Source organism: Astyanax mexicanus, chromosome 1, assembly GCF_023375975.1.
Source record: "Astyanax mexicanus isolate ESR-SI-001 chromosome 1, AstMex3_surface, whole genome shotgun sequence".
NCBI lineage: Eukaryota > Metazoa > Chordata > Actinopteri > Characiformes > Acestrorhamphidae > Astyanax > Astyanax mexicanus.
In genome coordinates, this window is record NC_064408.1 from 114,204,666 (window position 1) to 114,232,607 (window position 27,942).

Genomic DNA, 27,942 nt, shown 5'->3' on the forward strand with positions numbered 1-27,942 from the left:
TTAGACGCGCAAATTTAACACAAGATAATATGAGCGAGCGCGTGTTGAGTGCAGATGATCAGGGTAGATGATATAGGAGTGTGTCTCGCTCCTCCTCCTCTGAAATAACGAAAGTAAAGGGTGGCGTACATTTAATAGCTGCAAACAAATGAGAATTTGCTTTCCTTCGGTGATACGTAAGTTAATATCTTTACATTTCTAAGCCTTTAAAAACCGATCTGCAGAGTGTGAGAGTTGAAACAGTGCTTTAGCTGAACTGGAGCTTATTATTTTTATAATAATGCTTATTATTGCTCGTTAGTCTAACGACTGTGGGTCATAAAACACAAAGATACCAAATCTAAGGCTCCAGAAACCGACGAATTTGAAAGTAGTCTGTCTTCAAACCTGTAGACCATTTATCCCATGTCACATATATGCACTCTTTATTAGGCCTGTTTTAAAACAGTAAAACAGAAAAAAGTATCATTGTTGTTGATTATTTTTGTCTTTTAAGATAAACACCAAAGTGAAGCTAGACATTCCAACTTTACAACCTGCTTAACTTTGAATAGAAGATTTTAAAGAATAAAACAAATATATTACAAGTAAATGGCATTTTTATCAATTCGACATACTGTTAAGAACAAATCTCAGATTCACATTATGTCAGTACATAATTCACATTAAAACAGTAACAGCTGGGAAAGCTTTCTCGTGAAGACTTGGAGATGTGTTTTGACTTCCTGATATTTTCCCTATATTTTGACTTCCTGAAAGTTTCTGTTACATTTAATCATGTTGAACAGCAGATGTCAGCATTCTCTTACTTAATCCACAAAACAGCCTCAGACAGTACATTTGTATGAATTTGCTTTATACAGTCTTGGTTTTTGTACATATCCTGTTCATTTTGTATTTTATGACATCACACAAATTGAGTGTGTATCTTACATATCTTAAGTATCTTACATAAAGTGTGTACAACAAGGTGATAATTTTTGCTAAGAAAATGCACATATGTGTTTTGTATAGTGTGTGTGTGTGTATTTGTGCTTTGTTAACATGGATGAAGACAACAAATCATTACTGTACCTAAAGTTGCTCAACTTTCTTGCAGAAGATTATGAAAAGACAAGAGACAAAGTTGGAAAAGGACAATGAAGAAGATTTTACGAAAAGGCCCAAAAGAATCTCTAGAGAGCCAGTGGTTAAAATGGTATGTTTCATTGTCATTAGCACTGGTCTTAGTTCCAGTATGAGTAAAAATTAAATAATTTTAATAAATTGCAGATGGCAGACAATTTAAAACTGACTTGGAATGCATGCAGTTTTTTATTTGTATAAAGGATATTTAATTTTTATTTTGTTGAAAATGCTCAGTTCATATGGTAATCATCCTGTTATTTTGCTTTTGCTTCCATTCTTGGGGAAGCTTTTTGGAAGTAAGCTCTTCTTTAATTTGCTGGTTTACAGCACAGAGACAGCTTATAGTAGCTGTCTAGCATAGTCCAGCTTCGTCTAGTTCTAACACGGTAACAAGAATTGTAATGGTAGATGTCATTTTCAACATAGAATGTTGCTGTCCCCTCTGTCCTCTGTAACAGGTATATGTTTATACTGTGGGTTTAATTATATTTGGACTTTATCCATGAGCAGTACTACATTTTTATAGGACAAAGGTTAACAGGCTGTGTATTCTGTGCTGCTTGTTTATAGGGAGAGAGGCCGGCTTCACCTGTTTCCAGCAGTGTGTCCATGGCGAGTGATTCATGCATGGTCTGGGAGAACCAGTTTTGCCAAAGTCAAATGAGCACTGAAAAAAGGTATGTGAAGCAACAGTCTGAACATATTTACTGAGATGTAAATTTGAAGGTTTTGCCTGTATGCATCTATTAGTCAATCTATTAGTCAACCGGTGTTACGTTCCCAATTAAAATTTGTTGTGGTCTAGGGTAAATTAGGAAGTAAACAAAAATAAAAATTGATGGAATAAAGGGACTGGAAGCAGAGATTTAGATGAAAAAAGAAACCAGGGATTTTACTGGTTGTTTTGCAAAATTACAAAAGTGTACAATTAAACAAATAGCAAATGAAAGATACAAAAATACAAGCATATAACAAAAATATTAATAATAATAATAAAGCTGTTTCTTCAAACTAAAATGCCTAAGGTGGACTGTGGACGGTGCCAAAGTAAAGAAAATAATAAAAGTGTGCTAAACTACCTAACCCAAAAACTAAACTAAACTAAACCAAAAATACAATAGTGGCACCCGCCCCTTACCTGGTGTATCTAGACATTGTGTTACCTGCGTGATGAATAATGTGAAGGGCCCAACTTATCTGTCCACCAAAGTGCAACAGAGTGGAGTGGTGAGGGAGGGGGGAACACTCAGACAAACCCCCAATGCCAAACTGCTCCCTACTCACTCCGCCTCTCTACTCCGCCTCCGTTTGCGCGTTTACGTGGAGTGCTCGCCACATTAAGGGCTGTCCCAAAGTGATTAGGATGGAGTGGGAGTGGACTATAAAACCCTTCAACAGCGAGTGTACACCAGAGCACACTCAACCACCACGCTCCACGGAAGTGCAGCTTAAAAAAAAGAATGGAGGAAACACCGTACAAATGTAAGTTCAGACATCGTTTTCAGTAAAAGTGTCACAGACTGACGGGTCAAACGAAAATCTCTCCTCAAGCAGGTCTCTGGATTATTGTAGAGACGTAAAATGGGCACTGCTGAATTAATCTGGAAGTACAGCATCCTGCCTCGCTGCAAAGAGACATGTTTCAAAAACCTCAAACCTCAAAAAAACAATTGGCTACATTTGAATCTCTTTGGTTCCCACTGATCAGCTCCATCACATGATGGGGGTGGGCGGCTGTAGTCGTGTCTCCTGGTGCGTCCGGCAGGTGGCTGGGGGGGGGGGGGTCGGGGGATTCGGGTGATTCGGGTGTCTGATGGCTCTTGGACTGGGGACGGTGGCTGCCGCTTGGTGATTTCTGTGTGCGGGCCCTGGTTGTTGGTGTGGGGGGCCTGAATGTATGCTCTTGTGGTCTTGGGGTGTGGGTCTGGGGGGCCCATGGTGGTGGGTGCTGGCCCTGTCCGGTTGGCTGGATTCCCCTGTGGCGGTCGGGGTGCGGAGTCCGGGGCCCTGGTGCCCGTGGGCGTCTGTCGCCTGTTTGGGGAGGGTCTGCGCTGGGGAGGGTCTATGCCTCTCTTGGGCGCGCCGTCGTGGGGGGTGGTGCTTTGGTCCGTGTTGGGGTGTCTGGTTGGCATTCCAGGATTCTGGGTGCCAGGTGGACAAGCGGCAGTCTCCCACTTAAGACCGGTTGGTCCTGGGCTCAGGACCACTGTGTGTGTATAAGAAAGAGTGGGATGTTTATTGTGAATGTGTCTGTGTGTGTGTGTGTGCGTGTGTGTAATATCTGTTGTCTTTTGTATGTGAGTGGGGATGTGTATTTATGTTGTATTGCAGTGTGGGGGGGGGGGGCGCTGTCTTGCAGAGCGGCGGTGTCCTGGGGCCGTAGCCGCTCTACACCCTGGACTTGCCTTCCCTGTACTGCGGTTGGGTGTATGGAACTGGGTGCCTAGTGAGCCAGCAGTAGTTGGCTCTCTTCCTCCGGGGGTAGTCCTCTGCCCCTCGGTCCTTTCCTGGCCCTTCCCCGACTCCTACGCAGTCTAACATCGCATTACACATACAAACTCATCATACAGCTTACACACATCATATTACACATAGGGTTTTGGGGGGCAGGTGCTCCCTGCTCCTCAATTTTATTTCGCATTTTAGACATTGAGGGCCTCTGGGGGGGCAGTGTGGTTGGGTGCTGTTATTCAGTTCTCATATTACAGCTGTCCCTCCAATTTTAATAGCACTGTAGCTTTCATTCGTTCTTCTCATTATACACATTCATATCACTGCAACATGCTGGGTGGGGGGAGGAGGGGGGTCAGGTCTTCTCACACCCTGGTTTCGTGCACCCTGCCTGGGGTGTGGGTCGGGTGGTTGTTCGGGGCCGGGTTGGCTGCTTCCCTAGGTTGCCGCTGGCTCGGTACTGGTGCCCGCATGCCCGCATTAGGTGTTTATGTATGTTCTGTGTGTGTGACTGGTGTGCGTGACTGGTGTGTGTGACTGGTCTGTGAGTGAATGTGCACGTGTGCGACGGGTGTATGTGTGACGGATGTGTGTGTGACGGGTGTGTGAATGTGCATGTGTGCGTGAACAGTTGGTCCTGGGTTTGGGGCTGACTGAGCATGGACACCTGTGGGACATGGTTGCGGAGGGCGGGTTTTTGCCCCCCCACCGCTCCACGCTGCTCTCCGCCGATCGTCACTGCCGTTCCTGGGGGGGTGGGCGTCCGTGGGTCCCTGGGTGCGTGGCCGGATGCCCTAATGTGGTCTCTGGCCCGCCCCCTTGGTGGCCGTGGCCTGGGGGTGGCTTGGGCCCCCTTGGCGTGGGGGGGGGGGCCTGCCGGGTGTCGGACTGTTCCCGGGTGCTGGAGATCTCGGGGGCCGCATGCTCGGCTCGTGCAGGGGGTGCTGGCCTGCCGGGGGGGTGGGCTGCTCGCTTCCTTTGGCTCTCTGAACTCTTGCTCTTTGACATGGGGGCTTCGTCTGGAGTCTCCCCCGTCCTCGTCTGGGGTGTGCGCATGGTTACCATTGGGATGTGTGGCCGCGGGTCTTCTGGGCTCCTAATGGGCTGTGGATGGTCTGGGTCCACTGGGTTCTTCCCTATCTGCCTCTGGATCGCAATGCCTCCATTGTGGTAGGCATTTCATGACATAATCCGTAACACATGACATATTTTTGCAAAAACACAATAGAATAGAAGTAACTGTGCGTGTGTGTGTGTATGTATTTATGTGTATGTATTAATATGTATGTATATTTATGTATGTGTGTATATGTATAAGCATATGTATAGTTAGATATGTGAGTATGTGTATGTATGTATGTTTGTTTATTTTATGTTTATTTTATTTTATTATTATTTTTTTTTTGTTTGTTTGTTTTTTGTTTAGCTTTTTTTTTTTTCTTTTCTTTTTCTCCTTCTTGTACCCCCCTCCTGTACCTCACACTCCGATCCTTCCAACCCTGAACTCCCACAACTATATCCACACAAAATATATATTTATATATATAAAAAAAAATAAAAAAATAAAATAAAATATATATAAAAAATAAAAAATAAAATAAATAAATAAATAAATAAAAATAAAGTATTAATTGTCCTCCGAAGAGGGGGGGGGGGGGGGGGGGTGTTGGTTGGACCAAAAAAAAAAAAAAAAGAAAATATCATACAGATGCTTGATTTTATCTCATAAAAACTATTTGAATACACACCTCATTTTTATCCGCAAACAACATTTAGGCTGCGAATTTACCTAATGTATTTTCTTTACCACTGAACATACACATTAGATTGTAATGTCTATAATAGACTATCATAACTATCGTAATAGACATTACTATCAATAACATTATTATCATATTTACACTTTTTTTTTTTATTAAAACATAACTACACATTTGTACTACTTATAAAATAGTTATCACTTGCTGATGCAGTAATGCAGCACGATGTAGCAGGCACTTGCGTCTCCTGACAGCTCGTATTCCCGCTTGGAGATGCTGAAACGATATCAAAGCACAAGACATGACAGCAAGGCGTCTGTCGGTAGCCATGGTGACGGCAGCTTCCTTTTTCCGCTAGAAAGCAAAAAGGGCGTCCCAGAGTTGACTCCTAAATTTATACCCTCCCCTTAATTGGAAGCACCCTTCACAGCACAGAGTGTGACTTCATATGGAGTGTCACTCTGTCGTGGAGTGTTAGTGAGGAGGGAACGGTTTGGGAAAGGGCCAAACACCTCACAAACTACATACTACAACAAACTACATACTCCACTTTCAGACAAACATGCCCGCCCCATCCGGTCAGAGCACGCAGGTCATTGGCGGGTGTAGATCCCGCAGGGAAGATCTATTGGGCAGCAAGGCGACGCTCCTCCTACTGGGTCCTCCCACCAAACCTAATCAGCCAATCAGAGACAGGGAAAGAGCGAGAGACAGACAGAGAGAGAGAAACGGAGAGAAAGACAGAAAAACACATTCTACGTGCAGGTGCACGTAACAACCGGTTTTGTTTACTGGCAGTAGTTTTGTGGGTGGGATTATATATACATGTTTCTTTGAACATTCTTTTCGGGAAGCACAAAGAGTACAAAGTCATACACCACAAAGTTTTGCCCTTTCAGTTTAGCCCTTTCAGATTACAGAAAAACCGTGATATTGTCTGCCATAGCCATATCCCTCTATTTTTCCAGGCAGAGTGGAAGATCAATACTACTAGTGTTTGACTACATGTTAATTTATACTCAGTTTATTTATATTTCATAGATTTGTGTGTGACTTATGGAGAAGCTTGCTTCAAACATATATTCTTACTATTACACATTGGTTGCAATCTTTTAAAGATAATATTTATTTAGAATTGTCTTCGGCTATAGTTTATAGAATGCAGTGATATGAAAAAGTTTGGGCACCCCTGATAATATTGATGATTTTCCTTTATAAATCATTGGTTGTTGAGATCAGCAATTTTAGTTAAATATATCATATAGAAGACGAACTCAGTGATATTTGAGAAGTGAAATAAAGTTTATAGGATTTACAGAAAGTGTGCAATAATTATTTAAACTAAATCAGGCAGGTGCATAAATTTGGGCACCCCAACATAAAAATTACATCAATATTTAATAAATACTCCTTTTGCAGAAATAACAGCCTCTAAAAGCTTCCTATAGCTTCCAATGAGAGTTTGGCTTTTTGTATCCTTGCTCTAAACCATGATGCTGAACAATCTTTGTTTTCGGGTCATTTAACAGTTGCATTTTGAGGCTTCCATGTTGCCACTCTTCAGAGAAAATGCAAAGAGGAGAAAAACTTGCAATTGGCTCCTTAACCCTTTGTCATTACGGGATTCATCTGTGTAAATGTAGGTCAAGGGTCAATTAGCTTAGCAAACAATTGTTTTGTTTCAATAATCAGTACTAAAGGTATTAAAATCAATAAAATGACAAGGGTTCCCAAATTTATGCACCTGCCTAATTTTTTTTTAAGAATTATTGCACACTTTCTGTAAATCCTATAAACTTCTTTTCACTTCTCAAATATCACTGTGTTCTTCAAAACTTCTTTTCGGGACGCACAACTAGTACCAAGGCCTACACCACAAAGTTTTACCCTTTCAGTTTAGGTATTTCAGATTACAGACTAATCGTGATATTGCCATAGTCATATCACTATATTTTTTCCAGGCAGAATGGAAGATCAATACTACTAGTGTTTGACTACATGTTAATTTATAGTCAGTTCATTTATATTTCATAAACTTGTGTGTGAATATATGCTACACAGTAATTTTGCTTTAAACTTATTTTCTTCCTATTACACATTGGTTGCAATCTTTTTAAGATTATATTTATTTAGAATTGTCTCAATCAATAAAATGACAAGGGTGCCCAAATTTATGCACCTGCCTTATGTTGTTTAAAGAATTATTGCACACTTTCTGTAAACCCTATAGACTTTATTTCACTTCTCAAATATCACTGTTTTCATCTGCTATATGATATATTTAACTGAAATTACTGACCTGAACAACCAATGATTTATGAAGAAAAGTCATCAAAATGATCAGGGGTGCCCAAACTTTTTTTTATATATACCACTGTAACATGAGCAACACTAAATATACTGTATGTACAAATGCAGTTGAATATGTGAAGGCTTTGTTTTAATTATGTTGCTTCACTAGGTATAAAACTATGATGTGAATCATATGTGAATCACACCTGGTCACTTCTTAACGTCGGGATAAGGTGTAAATGCTCCTGAGATGCATATTTAAAAAGATACAGAATTCATCACTCAAACTATTTCAGGAGGTAGTCTGAGACACATTTGAAACCCAACTATAGCAGTGTAAAGGCATCTGTCTTCCCATTAATTATTCAACAAGTACAACTCCTCCAAGTAAATCTAAAATATCAGTAATCATTTCTGCACAATAAGCAGATCTGCATACTGTTTCTCAGAACATCAACATGCACATTTCAGTCTGACTATTAGGAGACACATTTGACTAACGTGTAAATGAATGTTGCTAAAATCCTACCAGAATACAATCAAATCAAATAAACTGTATTTATACAGTGCTTTCACAAAATATGTTGCAAGGCAGCTTTATAGAAATGTGATATATCCACATATGTCTAATGCCACTCTGGCCACTTAATGATGAGTTTCTTTGATTTTACCAAATTGAAAACCTCTGGAATATAATCAAGAGGAAGATGGATGATCACAAGCCATCAAACCAAGCTGAACTGCTTGAATTTTTGCACCAGGAGTGGCAAAAAGTTATCCAAAAGCAGTGTGTAAGACTGGTGGAGGAGAACATGCCAAGATGCATGAAAGCTATGATTAAAAACCAGGGTTATTCCACCACATATTAATTTCTGAACTCTTAAAACTTTATAAATATGAACTTGTTTCCTTGCATTATTTGAGGTCTGAAAGCTCTGCATCTTTTTTGTTATTTCAGCCATTTCGCATTTTCTGCAAATAAATGCTCTAAATGACGATATTTTTATTTGGAATTTGGGAGAGATGTTGTCCGTAGTTTATAGAATAAAACAACAATGTTAATTTTACTCAAACATATATTTATGTAAAGTTTTGTTAGAATTTATTTGGAAGGGTCGCTGTCATGATGGTGTGTCCATTAATACACAGGAGGATAAACAGATCTTAACTGATGCAGTTTATTCATAGTGTCTTTCACAATGATGCAAAGCAGATATCAGATACATGGATGGACAGCGATTAATGCATGAATGAGGAAAGGATGGATGAGGATGGAGTATGGTTTGGATGGATGAAGAAAGGAAGGTGATGGATGAAGGGAGATATAGGATGGATAGTTTATCTACAAATAAACAAAAATATAAGGATCAGTAAAACAATACAAACAGTGCAACAAAGGAACTACAAACCAAGTGAGCAAACAATAGAAACAATCAATCTAAATGAACAACTTAACAAATGGATAAAGTAATAGATCAAAACATGTAAACAAACATACATCCAATGGAAGCACAGTCCTCAATGCAAAAGGGTGCAAAACATGCAAAACAGAGAAAATAAAGATGGCCGACAGTGACCTTTTACAGTAAATTCTAAGCCCCACCTTATCCTGCTGCAAAGGATTGTGGTCGATGTAGTTTTTTTACCTGCTCCCAGGGAATTTCCAACAGCATATAAATAGCAAAATTGGAGAAACCGATTTAGAGACTGAAGTGGTCTCTATTTTTTTCCAGAGCTGTATATTCAAGTAAATAGCCACACCAGCAGTGGAATCAGTTAGAAAATTCCTAGTTAGAATGGAGAGTGAGCAATTAGGGAACAACCTCTAGAAACTTCCATAAGTCTGGCCAGACAAATGACAGAAGAACCTGAGCATCCATCAATATCAGGAAATACAGGTGGGCAGCCAGTAACTCAGAGAAAGATGGAATTAGTTTTGATTGGATGTATGGATAACAGATAAAATGCAACATTATTAGAGTGTGGCTATTGACTTCAGCAGATCTGAATATAACAGATTAAATAGTGATTCACTTTTTAGTAGGGGTGGGAATCGTTTACTATCTCACGATTCGATTCGATTCCGATTTTGGGGGCCACGATTCGATTCAAAATCGATTTTTGATTCAAAACGATTTGATTTATAAAAATTTCTGCTTCTGGCTTATGAATCTTATTGAAAAAAGCCTCCAAAATATACACTGGTCCTGAAGCAGGTAATGTGTTACAAAAACAATAAAATGTGCAGGAATGTGGGTCCTCAGTGACAGAGGAATCACTGGGATATCACAATGACGTTAATGAACAATAAATAAATAATAAATAACACTGCTTTATTACCAGGCTACTAGCGGTGGTGTGTAGGTGACGCTGCTGGGCTGATGTGATGATAGCACTGGAGCGCTAAAGTTCAGGAGCAGCTGCTGATTAACTAGTTAATTTAAGGTCGTTGTATTTCTTCAGAAAGGGAGCAGGAGGTGGAGAAATTAATTCATATTGTCCATTCCTTAATTCCTCTGTGATGAGGAGCTGAAATTAGCTCTGATTAGCTTATTGTTATTTTTCCGTTCCGCCTTAAATGCTGCAGCCCGCTGCCACCTGTAGCGTTATTTAAGGTGGAACTGGAAAGTTAGCTAGTTAGCTAGCTAACAGTTACTGAAACTAACTACTAGCGATCTTTTTTATGCTTGTTATGAAGCATTCTGCCATAAAACATTAAAACTACACGTTAATCTAAGGTAATATAATGCTTGTTCTGCCATCTTACCGGTGATTCTCAAACACCTACGCTCTGTGTGTGTCTGGAAGATCTCCGTTTGAAGGGACAAGCGCTATCCCCAGGGTTGCCAGGTCCAACAAAAATACCCAGCCCAAAATCAGTCTAAAACCCGCCCCTCAGAATCGATTTTGGGACATTTTAAATCGATTCTGAATCGTAGTAAATGAGAATCAAGATTCTTATGTGAATCGATTTTTTGGCACACCTCTACTTTTTAGTCTTAGTTTGTCATCAGGTTTGGCTGATACGAAGAGCTGCGTATCATCCACTGTGGAGGAAATTGGACACTGAGTTGTGATGAAACTTGCACGAGTCAATCCACCCAGTCATTGTAATAAGACATACATTTATTGGAAAAGACAAAGACATACATAAAGTAAGACATAAGGTAGAAAGTAAGACATAAGGTAGAAAGATGAGAGCCTACTCTGGCTCCCATATCCCTTACAAATATCTTTATACCCCTTTGATTGTCAGTATAATTTGATTAAAACAGGAATTTAGTAGTTGGAGTTTAATATAGCAATATGTACCCTGAAAGAAATCCAACTTTTAAGCAAGCTAATTGAGCAAAAACTCTTAAAACAATTTTTTACATTGCCTGTATGTTTTGGTTTCAGTGCTGACAAAGACAGACCTCAGTCGCCGTCACCTAGCCTCATCTCTATGAAGAGTGACAGATCATTGGAGATACCAGGGAACTTTAGTCAGGATGAAAAGAGGAGTGAGGAACATTGGCATTCCACAGCAACAGCCGCACCAGAATACACACTGCCAGAGCTGACTGCAGAACAGAAGGAGAGATTCTGCCCAGAGCACTGCTTTCCTATGGAAGTTTTCTGCAGGACAGACCAGAAACTGATCTGTAAACAGTGTGCAATTCTGAAACACAGAGGCCACAACAAATGCTACACAATACAAGCCAGGGTAAGAAATTAACTTCTACGATTTGTCTACATGACCCTAAAAATTGTGGATGTTTTGTTTTATTCATCCTGTTTAAAATCTTTTATTTTACATTCCAGGTGTTCCAAGACCTTGACACACTGTGTTTACTTGAACAGACATTGAACAACATAGACAAAGATGAGTTTAATAGATATCTATATCAAAATTATCCAGAATGCTTTGAGGCTCCATGGGAGAACTGTGATGTCCATGACATATCTAAACATGTTCTGGAGAAGTTTGGCTCAGAGGGTGCTCTGAAGATAACTCTAAAATTCATTATGGAGAAAGGTAGGATAACATTTATTGTTGTTCCCTGTGTTCAATGTATAAAACAGTAATGAGATCAGGGGTGGGTTTCCTGAAAATTATTAATCTTAGCGAATAATAAACAAACTAATGTATGACGTGAGAAAAGAACGAGCCAGTTCTGCGAGTGTTTCCCAAAGAGATTCACAAAGCGAAAATGAATGAACAAGTTTAAAGAACATCTTTGTTGACTCCTCCTCTGAAACAGTGCACTCAATCGATCCACAAACATTGATTCAACGCTGCCAATATGCAGTATTTATTCATGATTACAGCCTAAAAATGTAGAAGTTGTTGTAATCAATATCATTATACATATTCTAAAATTCAAATGACAAACAGATGTACTTAAGCCTTGTAAAAAAGACACATATGACATTTTCACTGGTACTCTATATATTTGCGAGTTGACACACCCAAGAGTTTGCCCAGATGAACAGCTACAAGGTCAGTTGCAAGCCCCTGATTATCAAATATTACCTACGCATTTGCTGCAGAGTACCCTTTACAATACAGGTAGGTGTATGTAAAGACTACAAGCGTCCTGAGCACTGGATCTACAGTACCAGGGATTTTTCCAAAAGCATAGAAATATATTGTGCTGTAATTCCCGGCCTGGTGGGAATTGTTTATAGGTGTGTGTGTATGGCACAGTAACAGACTGATTACAGAATGCACAGACTTTGAGACTTTGCAGCTTTGCTTAGACTGTGAGCATCATCTGCAGGAATTCATTGATTGCATCTATTGCAGCATTAATGTCAAGAGCTCTACCATCGCTAATCTGGATTTTTATGATGTGTGCATGTAAGGGCTGGTGGCCGACGGGGGCGCCCTCCGGGGCATCGGAGGGTGCGCCAGGCCAGCGCCGAGGGTTGATTGGCTAATTACCAACACCTGCTTTGAACTCTTTAAAAGCAACGCCAACCAACCACTCGGCGCTGGATCTTTGAAGCTCGTGGGAGCGAATCTATGCCGGTTTCTAGACCGAGCCTCTGCTCTTTTTCCCCTTCTCTTCCTGCTATCCCTTTGGAGAGAGTATGATCCAGCACCGCTGGCATACTCCTCCCGCATAAGTAGCTTCCTCTGTCCCTTTATAATCTCGAGTGTGGTGTAGTCGTGTTGAGCGGTGTGCTCCGCGGCTAACCCCCCTTTCTCTCGGGTCTGTGTGTCTGTGTTTGTGTGTGTGTGGTAGCCGCTGCGAGGCACGCGGTGTGCTCACCTATTCTCCCCCCTCGCTGTTCCTCTTCTCTCTGGTGGAGCAGCGTTTAATCCCAAAACACCCCAATTCACTTCTTTGTTTAGTTTGGAAGCTCTTTTGTTTTTACCTCGCTCCATAAGAGGTAGCCGTTAGCTTCCGCGGCGAGTCTTGTTTACATTCTCCCCTTCTCTTTCACTCACGCTAGGCGTGATTTTGTTTTGCACCCATTTTCCTCCTCCGCCCGTTCTCGTTGCTCCGCCCCTTTCGGCGGAGGCTCTTAAAGGGCGATTAAAGCGGCCGCGTCCCAATCCACTCGCTGGTGTAGTGGTTAAAGCATTGGGCCGCGACCGCGACAGCCTCGGTTCGATCCCCGCGTGGAGCGGGGCTTAATATTAAGATTTACATGTATAATATTATTATATAATATTATTATATATCTTATTAAAATATATATATATATATATATATATATATATATATATATATATATATATATATATACTAACAGTTGTTGTTATTATTATTATTGTTATTATTATTATTAGTATTATTATTCCCCTTTTTCTTGGGTTTACCTGCTTTGAGATCTACTGTTCTGCCATTGGGTTCTACAACTCTCTGGGCTGGAGTGCCACCTACCTGTAGCACTCCACCCCATTACAGTGCATGGGTTTCAAATATGGGTCAATTCAAATATTCCCAAATAGACTACAAGCTACAGATAAAGTGTTGGCAATATAATATTATATAATACAATATAATTAAATATATTATAATGTAAGCAACCACATAAATAATGGCGATTTTTCTCCCTCAAAATTGGCATTCTCTGGTGATTTTCGGTAATGAACTCCCCTTAAAGAAGTACTTTAGTTTTGTAAGGGTTTGGGAAACACTCTTTATTTAACGATCAGTCTTAAGTTTGAGTAAACAAAGTTCTTAGTGTTACGAAGCTTTTGGGAAACCCCTTTTTCACCCCTTATGTGAAAAATAGATTATGAACGTCTAGGACATGCATGCAAATTTTCCATTTTATAAGTTTCTTACTATTATTGAATTTAATGTGTTGCTTTCTTTAGGGAGGCATCTTAAAAACCTTCTGGATCGTCTTAAATGTAAACTACAAGGTAATCTTCAATCTAAATTTGAATGCATATGTGAGGGAAATTCTCAGCAAGGGAATTCAGTCTTTGTAAATAAGATTTTCACAAAGCTGCTGATCACAGAAGGAGAGAGTGGAGGTGTTAACAGAGAACACGAAGTCAGACAGATTGAAGAATCAACAAAGAGTAAGGAAAGTCAAGAGAAAGCAATTAACTGCAATGATATGTTTAAACCTCTACCTGGACAGAAGAAGTGCACCAGGACTGTGCTAACGAAGGGCATCGCTGGGATTGGAAAGACAGTCTCTGTGCACAAATTCATTTTGGACTGGGCTGAAGGAAAGGAAAATCAGGATATTCACTTCATGTTCCCCCTACCTTTCCGTGACCTGAATTTGAAGAGATACAACAGATGTAGCTTCATTCAGCTTCTTCATCAGTACTTTCCAGAACTTAAAGAGCTAAAAACCATTAGCAGTGAGGAGGTAAAAATCCTGTTTATCTTCGATGGTCTGGACGAGTGCCGTCTTCCTCTTGATTTCAAGAACAATGAAATGTGCTGCGACCTGACTCAAGAAATGTCTGTAGATGTGCTGTTAACAAATCTCATCATGGGGAATATACTTCCCTCAGCTCTGCTCTGGATCACCTCCCGGCCAGCAGCTGCCAGTCAGATCCCTCCTGAATGTATTGACCAGGTTACGGAGGTCCGAGGATTTAATGACTCTGAGAAGGAGGAGTACTTCAGAAAGAGGTTCAACAAACCAGGACTTGCTGACAAAATTGTTGCACACATAAAGTCCTCAAGGAGTCTGCACATCATGTGCCACATCCCAGTCTTCTGTTGGATATCTGCCACAGTCCTGGAGGAGAGGTTGGATAAATCAGACTGTGCAGATGTGCCCAAAACCCTGACTCAGATGTACACCCACTTTCTCCTCATTCAAACACACTCAAAGAACAAGAAGTACCATGAAGTCATACAGGACAACATAGACCTGTCAGAATCAGACCAGGAGATGGTCACAAAACTGGCCAAACTAGCGTTTCTGCAGTTGGAGAAAGGAAATCTAATCTTCTATGAAAAGGATCTGACAGAATGTGGCATTGATGTCAGCACAGCGTCTGAGTACTCAGCAATGTGCACAGAAATCTTCAAGGAAGAGTTTGGACTGTATCGGGAGAGGGTCTTCTGCTTTGTACACCTGAGTATTCAGGAGCATCTTGCTGCAGTGTATGTGCAGCTTGAATGTGTGAACAACAACAAGAACATTCTGAGTACAGAAACAGAGAGTCAGAGCACTGCACTGAAGATGTCAGATGTACACAAGAGTGCTGTGGACAGAGCCTTGCAGAGTGAGAACGGACAGTTTGATCTTTTCCTTCGCTTTCTTCTCGGTCTCTCACTTCAATCCAATCAGGCTCTTTTGAGTGGACTGCTGTCCAAACATTGTGAGGAAAGTTCTGAGGAAACAGTGACCTACATTAAGGAGAGGGTCAGAAATGAGTCTTCAGCAGAAAGGACCATCAATCTGTTCCACTGTCTAAATGAACTGAACTACAATTCCTTGGTGGAAGAAATCCGTAATTTCTTGAGATCAGACAGGCATTCAGAAACAGAGCTCAAACCTGACCAGTGCTCTGCTTTGGCATATGTACTGCTCACATCAGAAGATGTGATGGAGGAATTTGACTTGAAGATGTGGAACACATCTCTTGAAGGATATTCAAGGTTGCTGCCAGTTGTCAAGACTTCAAGAAGAGCCATGTACGTTTTTTCTACTCTTTATTTAAGCATCACATTAAATTAAATCAAGTTTATGACACTGTAAACTTCTATCGTCATTACATTGACATGCCAAACATCATAGGTTAGCAATTATTATTGTGTCCCATAACTTTTGCTATGTCCCATGGAAGCTAAATAATTCTCAACTGACCTGTAGGACATGTGTGGGGTCTCCTGCAATGATAGTGGATGTGATTTCTGCCACTGTTTACACAGACAACTCTAGCCAGAAACCACCAGTGATGACTATTACCTCCAACTGCACTGTCCACTATGTGATAATGCCTTTTATGACATATCCCAGTATTCCCAGTATGACATTCCCAGTATACAGTATGCACTGTGGATTAAGGAATATTATATATATATATATATATATATATATATATATATATATATATATATATATATATATATATATATATATATATATATATATATATATATATATATATAATGCACAAATTCAGAAAAATATTTAGATTTTAGATGCATCTCGAATGTGGAGGATTCTAAATTACATTGTACAGGGGTTGGACAATGAAACTGAAACACCTGTCATTTTAGTGTGGGAGGTTTCATGGCTAAATTGGACCAGCCTGGTGGCCAATCTTCATTAATTGCACATTGCACCAGTAAGAGCAGAGTGTGAAGGTTCAATTAGCAGGATAAGAGCACAGTTTTGCTCAAAAAATTGCAATGCACACAACATTATGGGTGACCTACCAGAGTTCAAAAGAGAACAAATTGTTGGTGCACGTCTTGCTGGCGCATCTGTGACCAAGACAGCAAGTCTTTGTGATTTATCAAGAGCCACGGTATCCAGGGTAATGTCAGCATTCCACCAAGAAGTACCAACCACATCCAACAGGATTAACTGTGGACGTAAGAGGAAGCTGTCTGAAAGGGATGTTCGGGTGCTAACCCGGATTGTATCCAAAAAAAACATAAAACCACGGCTGATCAAATCACGGCAGAATTCAATGTGAACCTCAGCTCCCCTGTTTCCACCAGAACTGTCTGTCAGGACAATAAATTATTGTGGTCTAAAACCAGGTGTTTCAGTTTCATTGTCCATCCCCTGTATACTACGTAATACTCATTATAATCACCTTATTGTTTCTGCTTGTAGCTGGTTTTAAAAGTCTCATTCCATTGTTTTTTCATTCATTTTAAAATGTCTAGTTGTGGTCTCTAGTATGAATGAATGCCATGTGAGCTGTTTTTAAGACAAAACGTGCTCTGGTGTTTCTATTTAGTCCTGCTTTAGTTCACTGAATTAGATGTCTCTAAAGAAAGACAGGATTTCGGCTCTTGCTCATGAATATTTCTACATGCAAACATATCGCCTCTGATTGGCTAACAGCCCTGCAGTAGAGAACTGCCTTTCATCCACAGTCAGTTTTACAGCTCTAAAACTCAAAGGACAAAATGTTTTTAGAGACACAGCCTTAGTTAAAGATATTGTACTGAGTGCTAGGTAAAGTTAACCCTTAAACTTCACTTACTCGAGTGGCCCCGCAGCCGAGAGCCGGTCTCCCTGTGACAGCGTGAATAACCCTCTTTCCTCCTCCCCCTTACCGCGCTCGCGACACCGCTATAGCCCAATAACCCAATCGGCCGCGACACCACTATCCCCACAATAGCGTATTGGGCAGAGTTGAGCTGCCTTGTCAAACCGTGCATCCCTAGTGTATATTTAAGGTCTCGGACTCAACCGGAGATCCAGTTTAAACCTATGGTTATTTACACAAGATAGGTAACGCTACTTAGCTCTGTAAACAGAAGCTGTGAACATAGTAAACATAGCTGTAAGCTCCTCCTTAGCTGTAGTTCCTATGCTGTAGCCTGGGTTCTGCTCTGTCTGTGGGCGGTCCTGAGCTGAGGTGGGCGAGGCTATGAAATCACTGGTTGATGTAGACAACTAATGTCTCTCTGATTAACTCGTATTTTTTAGGATTTTCTTTGACTGGCTACTGCAGACAATGGAGGCTGAGAAACAGTTTCATATGCAGCATGTATATACAACTCGAAAAAGACCTATAGTATTTCACCAAGAACAAGAAAAAGTGGATTTTAGCAGAATGAGACCTTTAATATTGCGGCTGAAGCTTGGCTAAACATTAGCCTACCAACATTAATTCTAGATTTTTTTGTTAATTATTTGATTAATCAAAATAACTATGCTTGTTAAATAGCGTATTCATTATGCATCATTACATACTTTACTTTAAAAGGACCAAGTAGTCATGCAATGAGCAAAAAGAAGTCCTGTATAGAAGAAAAAGATGCATCAAGATGCATCAATAATCATTTTATATTTGCACCGCAGACAGCTAAATCATAATCAAATTGACAGGTGCCTAGGAATTTAACCCCCTCAATGGATTGTTCCCATCCCTCTGGCACCCACTGTCAGATCTCGATCAAACTCTGATAAGCCACGTCGCCTTGCCACTTGCTAATAGAGGTTGTAGCTGGACTGCAGATAGCACACATTTAGGTTGCAGAAGCTGGTGTCCCGGCTGGTATAGATGGCATAGATGATTAACAAATCATCAACACAACCATTCTGCTTCTCCTAGTCCAAAGATGTGACCCTCTCATAGTCTGTGAATTGGGCAAAATGTTTTTTAATGTATTGTACAAGCATGTAAAGCAGTCAGCAATCTCTCATCTAAAGGTGCTTTACCCAAAAATATCACATGACGTTTGGCATGTCAGCCTCTTTCCATGTTCATGTATGATAAATTGCTGTAAACATCCAATCTTCGTAATGTGTTTTAACTAAATTGTTACTTTTTATAGTCTTGCTGGGGCCAGTCTCACTGATGAATCATGTGAAACACTTGCTTCGATTCTCCAGTCATCTAACTCACACCTGACAGAACTGGACATGAGCTACAACAGTCTGGGGGATTTAGGAGTCCAGCTTCTCTGTGCTGGACTCTCAGATCCACATTGTAAACTACAGAAACTGAATCTCAGCCACAACAATTTAGAACATATTGGAGTGAAGCTACTGTGTGACAGTCTAATAAGTCCACACAGTGAACTGCAGACGCTTGGGTTTGTATTTATTTGTGTTTGTGTAATGCTATGAACTATTATTTTTTTTTATTTGTGCTTTTTAAGGATTTATTTTATTTAAATATTAAACATTAAAATATGTGGTTTAAAGATTGTCCAGACACAGCATATATAAACAAACCAGCAAATTAAAACATTTTACTGAAATAACTATGCATCACCTTTGTCTCTGCAAATAATTAGTTTTAGGTTGTCTTGATATGAATGATATGATTTTTTTCTGTTTTCAGATTGTCTGGTGTCAACTTCTCTGAACAGTCTTGCAAACAAATGGCCTCAGTATTACAGTCTGTAAATACACACCTGAAAGAGCTAGACCTTGGATGCAACAGCATGAAAGATTCAGGGGTAAAACTGCTTTCTGCTGGATTGATGAGTGTGCACTGTAAACTAGAGAAACTTGGGTAAGTCTGAAGTTAGTGTGAATCAGAATTCACATTGTGTTTTTGTTTCTAAACAAGGAAAACATTATGGGCTGGATTGTAAAAAGGAGTCCAAAACCCACCATTGCCTCAACCCTCTTTTCAACTAAATAATTAAGCAACCCAGATGTTGTGCTATGTTGTATTTATTTTTTGTTTTGGTGGTTCTCTGTTTGGTTCTCAGCCCATATCCTTGTACGTTTTTACATATCTTTCAGAATTTGACAAGGTAGCCAGTACATCTGTTGAAGTAGACAATAATATCATCAACATAAGCTGCAGCAATGAGACCAATCCACAATCAAGTGAATATCAGGTCTCCACATATGTTAGATATCTAGAGTTAATAGCACCATGCTGTTTGGTTTAGATTGTATGATGTTGGTATCAGGCTCTGTATCAGAATCAGAACACAAAATCAGATTTTGGCACTACAGCTGCAATGATTCACTACAAGGGTTGATTGCTCTGTCCTTTTCACTGAAGTGGCCTCTTTTTGTGGTACTGACTGGTTGTATTTTGTTATTTTGTGGGGCATAGACTGCAGGGTTGCCTAACCTTGGTCCTAGAGACCAGGAGGTATGGTTTTATGCATCTTTAATTAACTGGATCGTATTAGGTGTTAAGGGTTAAGATAAGGATTGAACATAAACTTTACAGGGCACAAAGAGTCTGTTTTAGGCATTTTTGCACTACAGGAACAGAGTGAACCTTTTTTGCACCAGAAGTGGCATAAAGTTATCCAAAAGCAGTGTGTAAGACTGGTGGAGGAGAACATGCCAAGATGCATGAAAACTATGATTAAAAACCAGGGTTGTTCCATCAAATATTGATTTCTGAACTCTTAAAACTTTATGAATTAGTTTTCAGAAATCAATATTTGATGGAACAACCCTGGTTTTCTTTGAATTATTTGAGGTCTGAAAGCTCTGCATCTTTTTTGTTATTTCAGTCATTTCTCATTTTTTGCAAATAAATGCAAAACTAAATTACAATATTTTTTTTTGGAAATGTTGTCTGAAGTTTATAGAATAGAACAACAAACAACAAACAACTCAAACATAAACCTATAAATAGCAAAATCAGAGAAACTGATTCAGAAACTGAAATGGCCTCTTCATTTTTTCTAGAGCTATATTTTATTTAGCAACAATAAAATGTTGGAATGAATGTGAACCATATAAAAAAAAATATGTACTTTGTAGGTTGGACAGATGTGAGCTGGAAAATGAATCTTGTGAAACCCTGAAAGCTGTGCTGCAGAAACCCAAATCATGCTTAAGAGAGCTGGATCTCAGCTACAACAAGCTGGGAGACTTAGGCATGAAGCACCTCTGTGATGGACTGACACATCCAAACTGCAAACTGGACAAAGTTAATCTCAGCTACAACAACCTTGGCCATTCTGGAGTAGAAGTTCTGTGTGGTGGACTGATGAATCCTGGCTGTAACCTGAAGAGTATAAGGTTATACCTATATTTATATGTATATTTAAAAGATATTTTATGTGAGGGGATATACTCTAACATGCCTTCAAAGTCATGGGCTAAAAGTTTATAAATTGATCATGATATGCATATGACTTGGGAATTCCCACACCTTAGACCTGAAGTTGTGCAGGCATTTAAAATTCCTTAATCCCCAGTTTAATGTATAATACTGAGAACATGTAATAGAAGGCATTGCCACTGACCCACAGTCTGTGTTTAGTATTGTCTTGCAAACAGACAAGGGACTTCATATTCACCTAGAAATCACATTCACGTTCAGTACAGGTCAGGTTGGTACAATGTACCATTCCATGCACAATACTAGCTGTCCTATGTCTTTTGGCATTTTAGTGTACATCACTTCTTTTACATTTGAGCAGTAAAAATAAGTGCATGACATTGTTATAATTTACACATTTCAATGCTGATGTGATAATTAAAAGCATTGCATCCGCATTACATCTATCATTGTAACATGATGCTATTGACAACATTGTTATCACATTTTATTTGTTGTTAGACAATGTCTGATGTTGTTGTTCCTTGTAGACTTGCAAATGTTTGCATTCTGGAAGGGGCATGTGAACCTCTTGCCTCAGTTCTGGAATCCGCAAATCCACATCTGATAGAGATGGATCTTAGCAATAATTACATTGGAGATAAAGGAGTGAAACTGCTATGTTCTGGACTACGAAGCCCAAACTGCAAACTACAAAAACTGAGGTACACTACAGCATTAGTGTGCTGTCAGTTATGATAAACAAGAAATTATTTTAACTAACTGTTAAAATTTAACATAGTTATGAACGTAGATGATATGTACGTGAACCTAAAGTACATATAATATTATCTTCTTCATTGCAGTCTGGATTGGTGCAGTCTCACAGACAGCTGTTGCTCAGATCTAGCCTCAGTCTTGAGTTCCCAGTTTTGCTTGAGAGAACTGGAGCTGGGAGACAATGACCTGCTGGATTCAGGTGTGAAACTGCTTTGTGTTGGTCTTCAGGATCCAAAATGCAAACTGAAGAGACTGGGGTAAGAATTGATGTGGAGCTTAAAACTAATGTACTGGGAACTTTTAAATTTAGAAGATAGACCCTCAACCTTCACACTAATTATACATTCCAGATCATATATCACATGACATAAGAGTAGTACAGGTTTGCTAGCAGTTCATGTATCAATTAGTATTCAAATTAGTTTGATTGGGTCAAACATGGTTTTAGTAGTAACATGATAATTTAGCAACCATGTCAAGAGTATAATTAAACTACATTTATTTAGATTTATTTTAAATATATTATATTAAATATATGTATTACTGACTGTATGATATTATCCATGAACCTTTATTAAATGTTAATGACATCTGTTTTTATTAGTCTTTCAGGGTGTTGTGTTACAAAAGAAGGCTGTTCTTCTCTTGGGTTAGCCCTGAGTTCAAATCATTCACAGCTAAAAGACCTTGACATCAGCTACAATCACCCAGAAGAACATGGTTTGAAAGAGCTTTCCACTATACTGGACAATCCTCACTGTAAACTGATGAAACTGAGGTGTGCAGAATAAAGATTAAGTTTGTCTTTACACAGTAACAGTTTTTATAATGTCTTTCCAGATGCCTTTTTAGATGTTCTTACAATACTTTGTTTGTCTTACAGTACGGAATATGGTGGCAAGTGCAGAATTAAACCAGGACTGCAGAAGTGTAAGTGTGATATTTGTTCGAAAATGATTTTTTTTGTAATTTTTAAAATGTTTAATTAATAAAAATACAAAAAAAGTTGTGCGATTGATTGCCTTCAGGAGTCATCTAATTAGTAAATACAGTTTGGTGAGTAATGGTGAGCACTGTTCAATACATTATCTGAAAATGGAAAGAGTATGGCACTTCACACCTATCAGGACATGGTTGTCCATCTAAACTGACAGCCCATGCAAGGAGAGAAGTTAAACTTTTGGCCTAAATTCAAAACTTTATGTGATTTAAATAATTATGCCAAGTTTTACACCTTTCGTCTTAATCTGCCCTGCCCCAGCACAACGTGCAGATTTTTTTACTGAAGTGGTTTATTGGTGCGCATTTTGGTGGGTTTAGGTTTGTGCCTGTGTGAAACCAAACCAAACATTGGGAGAAATGCTCTAAGTAAACAAACTCATCAACTGATCCGGAGCACAGAAACCAACTACAGGAGTGAAAACGCTCATTTATACTCAAGGAAAGTTCCAAATTTAGAAGTCCTTACAACCAAGCTGAACAATAAAGTAACAAAAGTTTCCTCTTTCTAATTTATCATGCATTCTTTATCCCAGTGCCCCATGTTGGCTTTATCTGCCTCAAACATACAAACATTTACTAGTATTTTAATTAACACCACTAAAATAAATATAATGGCATTTACCTTTCTTATGTAATTATTTTGTTTAAATTTAAATATCCACTACAGGTGCTGGTCAACGAATTAGAATAATTTGAAATAGTGCAATCATGAAATTCTTTGAATGCATTTTTTGTGCAGAAAGCAAATCAGGTGTTCACCGCACCTGTCCTACTCGTTAGACTAATCACAGAACTCGTTACCTGGAAAAAAATTTGCTCAGCTGAGCTTTCCAAAAGGCCCATTTAGGCCATTTAACTGTGACACTGTTGTTTTATTGAATTAGAATAATGGAGAAACCGTTTCATTGAATTAGAATAAATGCTCGAATTTTTGTTTTCTGTGAAGAGTGTTCACTGTGCAGTATAAAGTCAGGGTTGAGTAGAATTTCTAAGTTGTAAAATCAATCATGGGTAAGCAGCGCGACCTCTCAACCGGAATAGTGGCTCAAATTCAAGCCCTTCGCCAACAAGGCTTGACCCAAACTAAAATTGCTGAGCAGCTCGGCATCAGCCAGTCTTCCGTCTGCAAAGCTCTCAAGAAAAACTGCAGCAAGCGCACCAACTGTTCCGGCGTCCGAAAACTTCTGCTCTCGACAACAAGCAGCTGAGAAAGATCGCAGTCAGCAACCGGTTCAAGTCCACTTCCGAGCTCACCGACTTGTGGAACAAGCAGACCGGCGCTGACGTCTCCAGATCAACCACTTACCGTCGTCTGCGCGAACTCGGCTTCAAATCTCGCGTTCCAGCAGTAAAACCGATGCTGAACAAGAAACAAATGGAGAAACGGCTGAAGTGGGCAAAAGAACACGGCGAGTGGACTGCTGAAGACTGGCAGAAAGTGGTCTTCAGTGACGAATCACGCTTCTGCATCTCCTTCGGTGACCAAGGTCCTCGTGTCTGGCGCCGTGGTGGCGAAACCTACAACCACGAGTGCATGAAAAGATCCGTCAATGCATGGGGATGCATGTCCGCTCGAGTTGTAGGGAAACTCTGCTTCCTCAAGAAGACTGTCAATGCTGCCGTATATCAAGATGTTCTGGAAACGTTCCTGATTCCGACTGTTGAGGAACAGTTCGGCGAAGAAGACTTCATATTTCAACAGGATCTTGCACCGGCTCATGCGGCAAAGTCGACCAAAGATTGGTTCACTAAAAAACAGCTTGAAGTTTTGGCATGGCCGGCCAACTCGCCTGACCTCAATGTCATTGAAAACCTTTGGGCCATCGTCAAGCGGAAAATTCGCGACAGAAAGCCTACTACGCTGGACCAACTGAAGCAGAACATCGCCACTGCCTGGGAAGCTGTGAGTGCGGAAACTTGCGACAAGCTGGTCAAATCGATGCCGCGGAGACTTCAGGCAGTCATACAAGCCAAGGGGGCAGCCACAAAATACTGAGAAAGTGATGATTGTAATTATAATAAAAATTATTCTAATTCAATGAAACAGTTTCTCCATTATTCTAATTCAATAAAACAACAGTGTCACAGTTAAATGGCCTAAATGGGCCTTTTGGAAAGCTCAGCTGAGCAAATTTTTTTCCAGGTAACGAGTTCTGTGATTAGTCTAACGAGTAGGACAGGTGCGGTGAACACCTGATTTGCTTTCTGCACAAAAAATGCATTCAAAGAATTTCATGATTGCACTATTTCAAATTATTCTAATTCGTTGACCAGCACCTGTATAAAAGCTTGAGGCTTAAGAAGAAAAAAAGTGATTAGTCACATTTAATCATATAATATTGTTGTGATTAATCAGATTTTATTTTTTAATCGATTGACACCACTAGAAAGAACAGATATAATTAAGTGTAGTATAGAAGAAGTACTGACATAGCTTGGCCTGTGGATGTAATGTCTGCTTTTGGAATAGACTTACTAATTTTCTTTAATGATGTAGCTAATGATAGTAGCAGCAGAATTAATTCATTGAAAGTCTTGTGAATTGAAATTTAGAGAGAATGCATACAGTTGAATAAAGAGGACCTTCATCATTGAGCAAAACAAATGGTTTTAGCCTGGTTCAGGTCACTAGATCTTAACCAAAGTAAGATGAAAAAATTGTGTGGTTGACACCAGTGCTTCCGTATTCTATATTGTTTTACACATACATGTAAATAGCAAATAGCAAATGTCATGTACATTTTGTATGTTTGCTTGTTGTGTTTTCTATATATTTTCTGTACTTCATGGTTAATTTTTGTTGGTTACTATAATGTTCTTATATGTTCTCGTAAGAATCAAATGCTTTATGCTATACCTTTCTGCTTTTCTGTCTTCAGATGCATGTGAGATCACACTAGACCCAAACACAGCACACCGAACCCTGTCTCTGAATGGAAACAAAAATGTGACTATGACAAAAGGGGAGCAACCGTACCCCGACCATCCAGATCGGTTTGAGTACTATGCTCAGATTTTATGCAGAGAAAGCCTGAGCAGGGGTCGGTTTTACTGGGAAGCAGAGTGGACGGGGGATGTGGTTTACATAGGAGTGACATACAAAGGAGTCAACAGGAAAGGTCGTGGGAAGGACTGCAAACTGGGCACAAATAACAAATCTTGGATTCTGTTCTGTTCAGATGACTATGGGTATTATGTCAGTTATAATGACAAGGAGACAGTCATTCCTACACCCAACCCCTGCAAAAAAATGGGCATCTATGTAGATTGGCAGGCTGGCACACTCTCCTTTTACATTGTATCCCCTAACAGGGCATTCCACACATATACATTTCACACCAACTTCACTGAGCCCTTGTATCCAGGCATTAGGGTTTATAGCTATGACGATACAGTCACATTGTGCACGCTCAAATAATAAACACTTAGTGGAGTAAAACAGTTCTGGATTACTGCTGTTTTGTAATCTGTTTTAAAATAGCATTCTATTATTTTGTAATTCAAATAAGATGAAATTGAGCAATGTGGTCTTCTGGGCCCTAAATTCACATAATGACTGCATTCTGCTGGCTTTGTCAAAAATGTTAAGACTCAAACTAATTTCTCTAAATGGCATTCACATTTATCTCACTTAAAATGAGAAAGATTTTAAATTCTTGAAAAATGTTGTGTTAATTGATTTTAATTATGTTATTATTTATATTATTAATAGTTGTTGTGGTAATTATTTATTCTTTTTTGTTCTTGATGATGTTTGGCAGAAAATGTAAACATTTATTTTATCCAATGTTTAATAGTAAATGACTGTTGGTGGACTTTATCTTGGTTTCACCTCAGTTTCAGAAAACTGATATCTAGTCCACCTGTGTCATTTCTGAGTTTTTAATGTATGGTGTTGAGTAAATGGCTCCAAACACACTTCTAACAAGCATTAGAATGTAATCAATATTAACATATCATGTAATAGTTGTGGAATCAGTGTGCATTTGATTTTTAAGTATTTTCTTTATGAACAGATGCTAGTCATTTAATATATTAAAAAGTCAATCATATTTAACTAGCTTTTGCTGACATTGGCAATATTTTATAAAAATGATTATTAATGACATATTAATTTGGATTGTGACTGCAACATAAAAGAGGCATATAAGTGTCAGTTTTATTTTAGGGGAGGCCCATAAAAGCACATAAAACATAAAATAATAAAACTCCAAATCAGACAAAGTTGGGACAGTTTGAAAAGTACAAAAAAACAGTGTTTCTTACCTTGAAGTTTATATAATTGTTAAGCACCTTTTGTATAAATATGCTGTTATATTGTCACATTGTCTGTGAGGGTGATCCAAGTAAAAGTATTGTACATCATATAGTTTTTTCTTTTTTTTCTCTTAAATTAACTAGCTAAATTAACTAATTGAGTTTAATTTCCAAGTTATACATCAATAATCTACCTGAATTTCTGTACTTGTAGGTTGCTATTTCCATGCCTGCTAGCTCATTAAAAACTGTATTTTTGCTTCTACATATCTGTTGAAAACATTTTAACAATTTTAACGCTTTTAACACTAATGAAATGTTTTACATTCGGTATGACAAATGTTGAAATTATTTAGAGGAAATAATGTTAAAATGCAAAGTTGTGAAATTGTCATTTGTGTTACATTGGGATTTTATCCTTAATATATTTTGTTATTTACAGTAATGTGTTTTTTTTTCACAATAAAGAGCTGCCCAATTGATTTAACTGTAGTTTAAAGATTTTTATGAAAGTCATGAAGATTGTCACACTCAATGTTGATATAACACATCAAATTATTTGTTTTATTATCACAGCATAAAATACAGTGCACAAAATATAAGCATAATTATAACCTATAATAATTATGCAGTCTTTTTGAAAACATTATGCAGACAAAAATACTGGCAAATCCGCTCATTTTTTTCTTTTAAAATCAAGGGGAGACAAAATATTGTATCCTGTTTTTGTTGAAGTTAACTGTCCAAGAAAATATTTCTACTGGATTTTGGAACATTGCTTTAAGTATTTGATTGCATTGAGCGACAAAGTGTTAGTGAAGATGTTTGACTTATTTTAAAAAGTACTGGATTGAGCTCCACCATTTCAGAGAACACAATTTCACTGCTCCACTGCTCAGTGCTCTTTATAGCCCTCTACCCCACACCTGGCATTACCCAGATAGCAAATGGATGTTGAAACAATAGAAACAAGATTAATCACCACATCAGAACTGATTTATTTGTGCACATTTTATGTGGATTCTGCATTATTATTATTTGAAGGAAGCATCTTTTACCTTTAAATGAATGTTGATTTAGTAACCTCCTAGCCAATTTTAAATGAAGGTTATTTTTCCATCATCAACTTTAAAGATATAATGC

At 39.0% G+C, this 27,942-nt stretch overlaps 1 protein-coding gene across 1 annotated transcript; it reads left to right on the plus strand.

Moving 5' to 3' along the window:
• On the plus strand, positions 1-27,281 carry LOC103031476 (NACHT, LRR and PYD domains-containing protein 3). The gene is made up of 14 exons (XM_022686109.2): positions 1-176; positions 1,100-1,198; positions 1,699-1,805; positions 11,031-11,337; positions 11,436-11,649; positions 13,948-15,739; positions 18,569-18,829; positions 19,081-19,254; positions 20,478-20,738; positions 21,312-21,485; positions 21,627-21,797; positions 22,145-22,318; positions 22,424-22,470; positions 25,422-27,281. Exons 2-14 carry the CDS (start codon positions 1,106-1,108, stop codon positions 25,958-25,960), a joined length of 4,314 nt encoding a protein of 1,437 aa, XP_022541830.2. The 5' UTR covers positions 1-176; positions 1,100-1,105; the 3' UTR covers positions 25,961-27,281.
• The last annotated feature ends 661 nt before the right edge of the window (positions 27,282-27,942 follow it).

Bases quoted from the DNA above. Each gene is read 5' to 3' on its own strand.
- LOC103031476 (XM_022686109.2), top strand. From the start codon at position 1,106: ATGAAAAGACAAGAGACAAAGTTGGAAAAGGACAATGAAGAAGATTTT. The intron at 1,199-1,698 runs GTATGTTTCATT...GCTTGTTTATAG, and splicing joins GAGAGCCAGTGGTTAAAATG to GGAGAGAGGCCGGCTTCACC. The intron at 11,650-13,947 runs GTAGGATAACAT...TGCTTTCTTTAG, and splicing joins AAAATTCATTATGGAGAAAG to GGAGGCATCTTAAAAACCTT.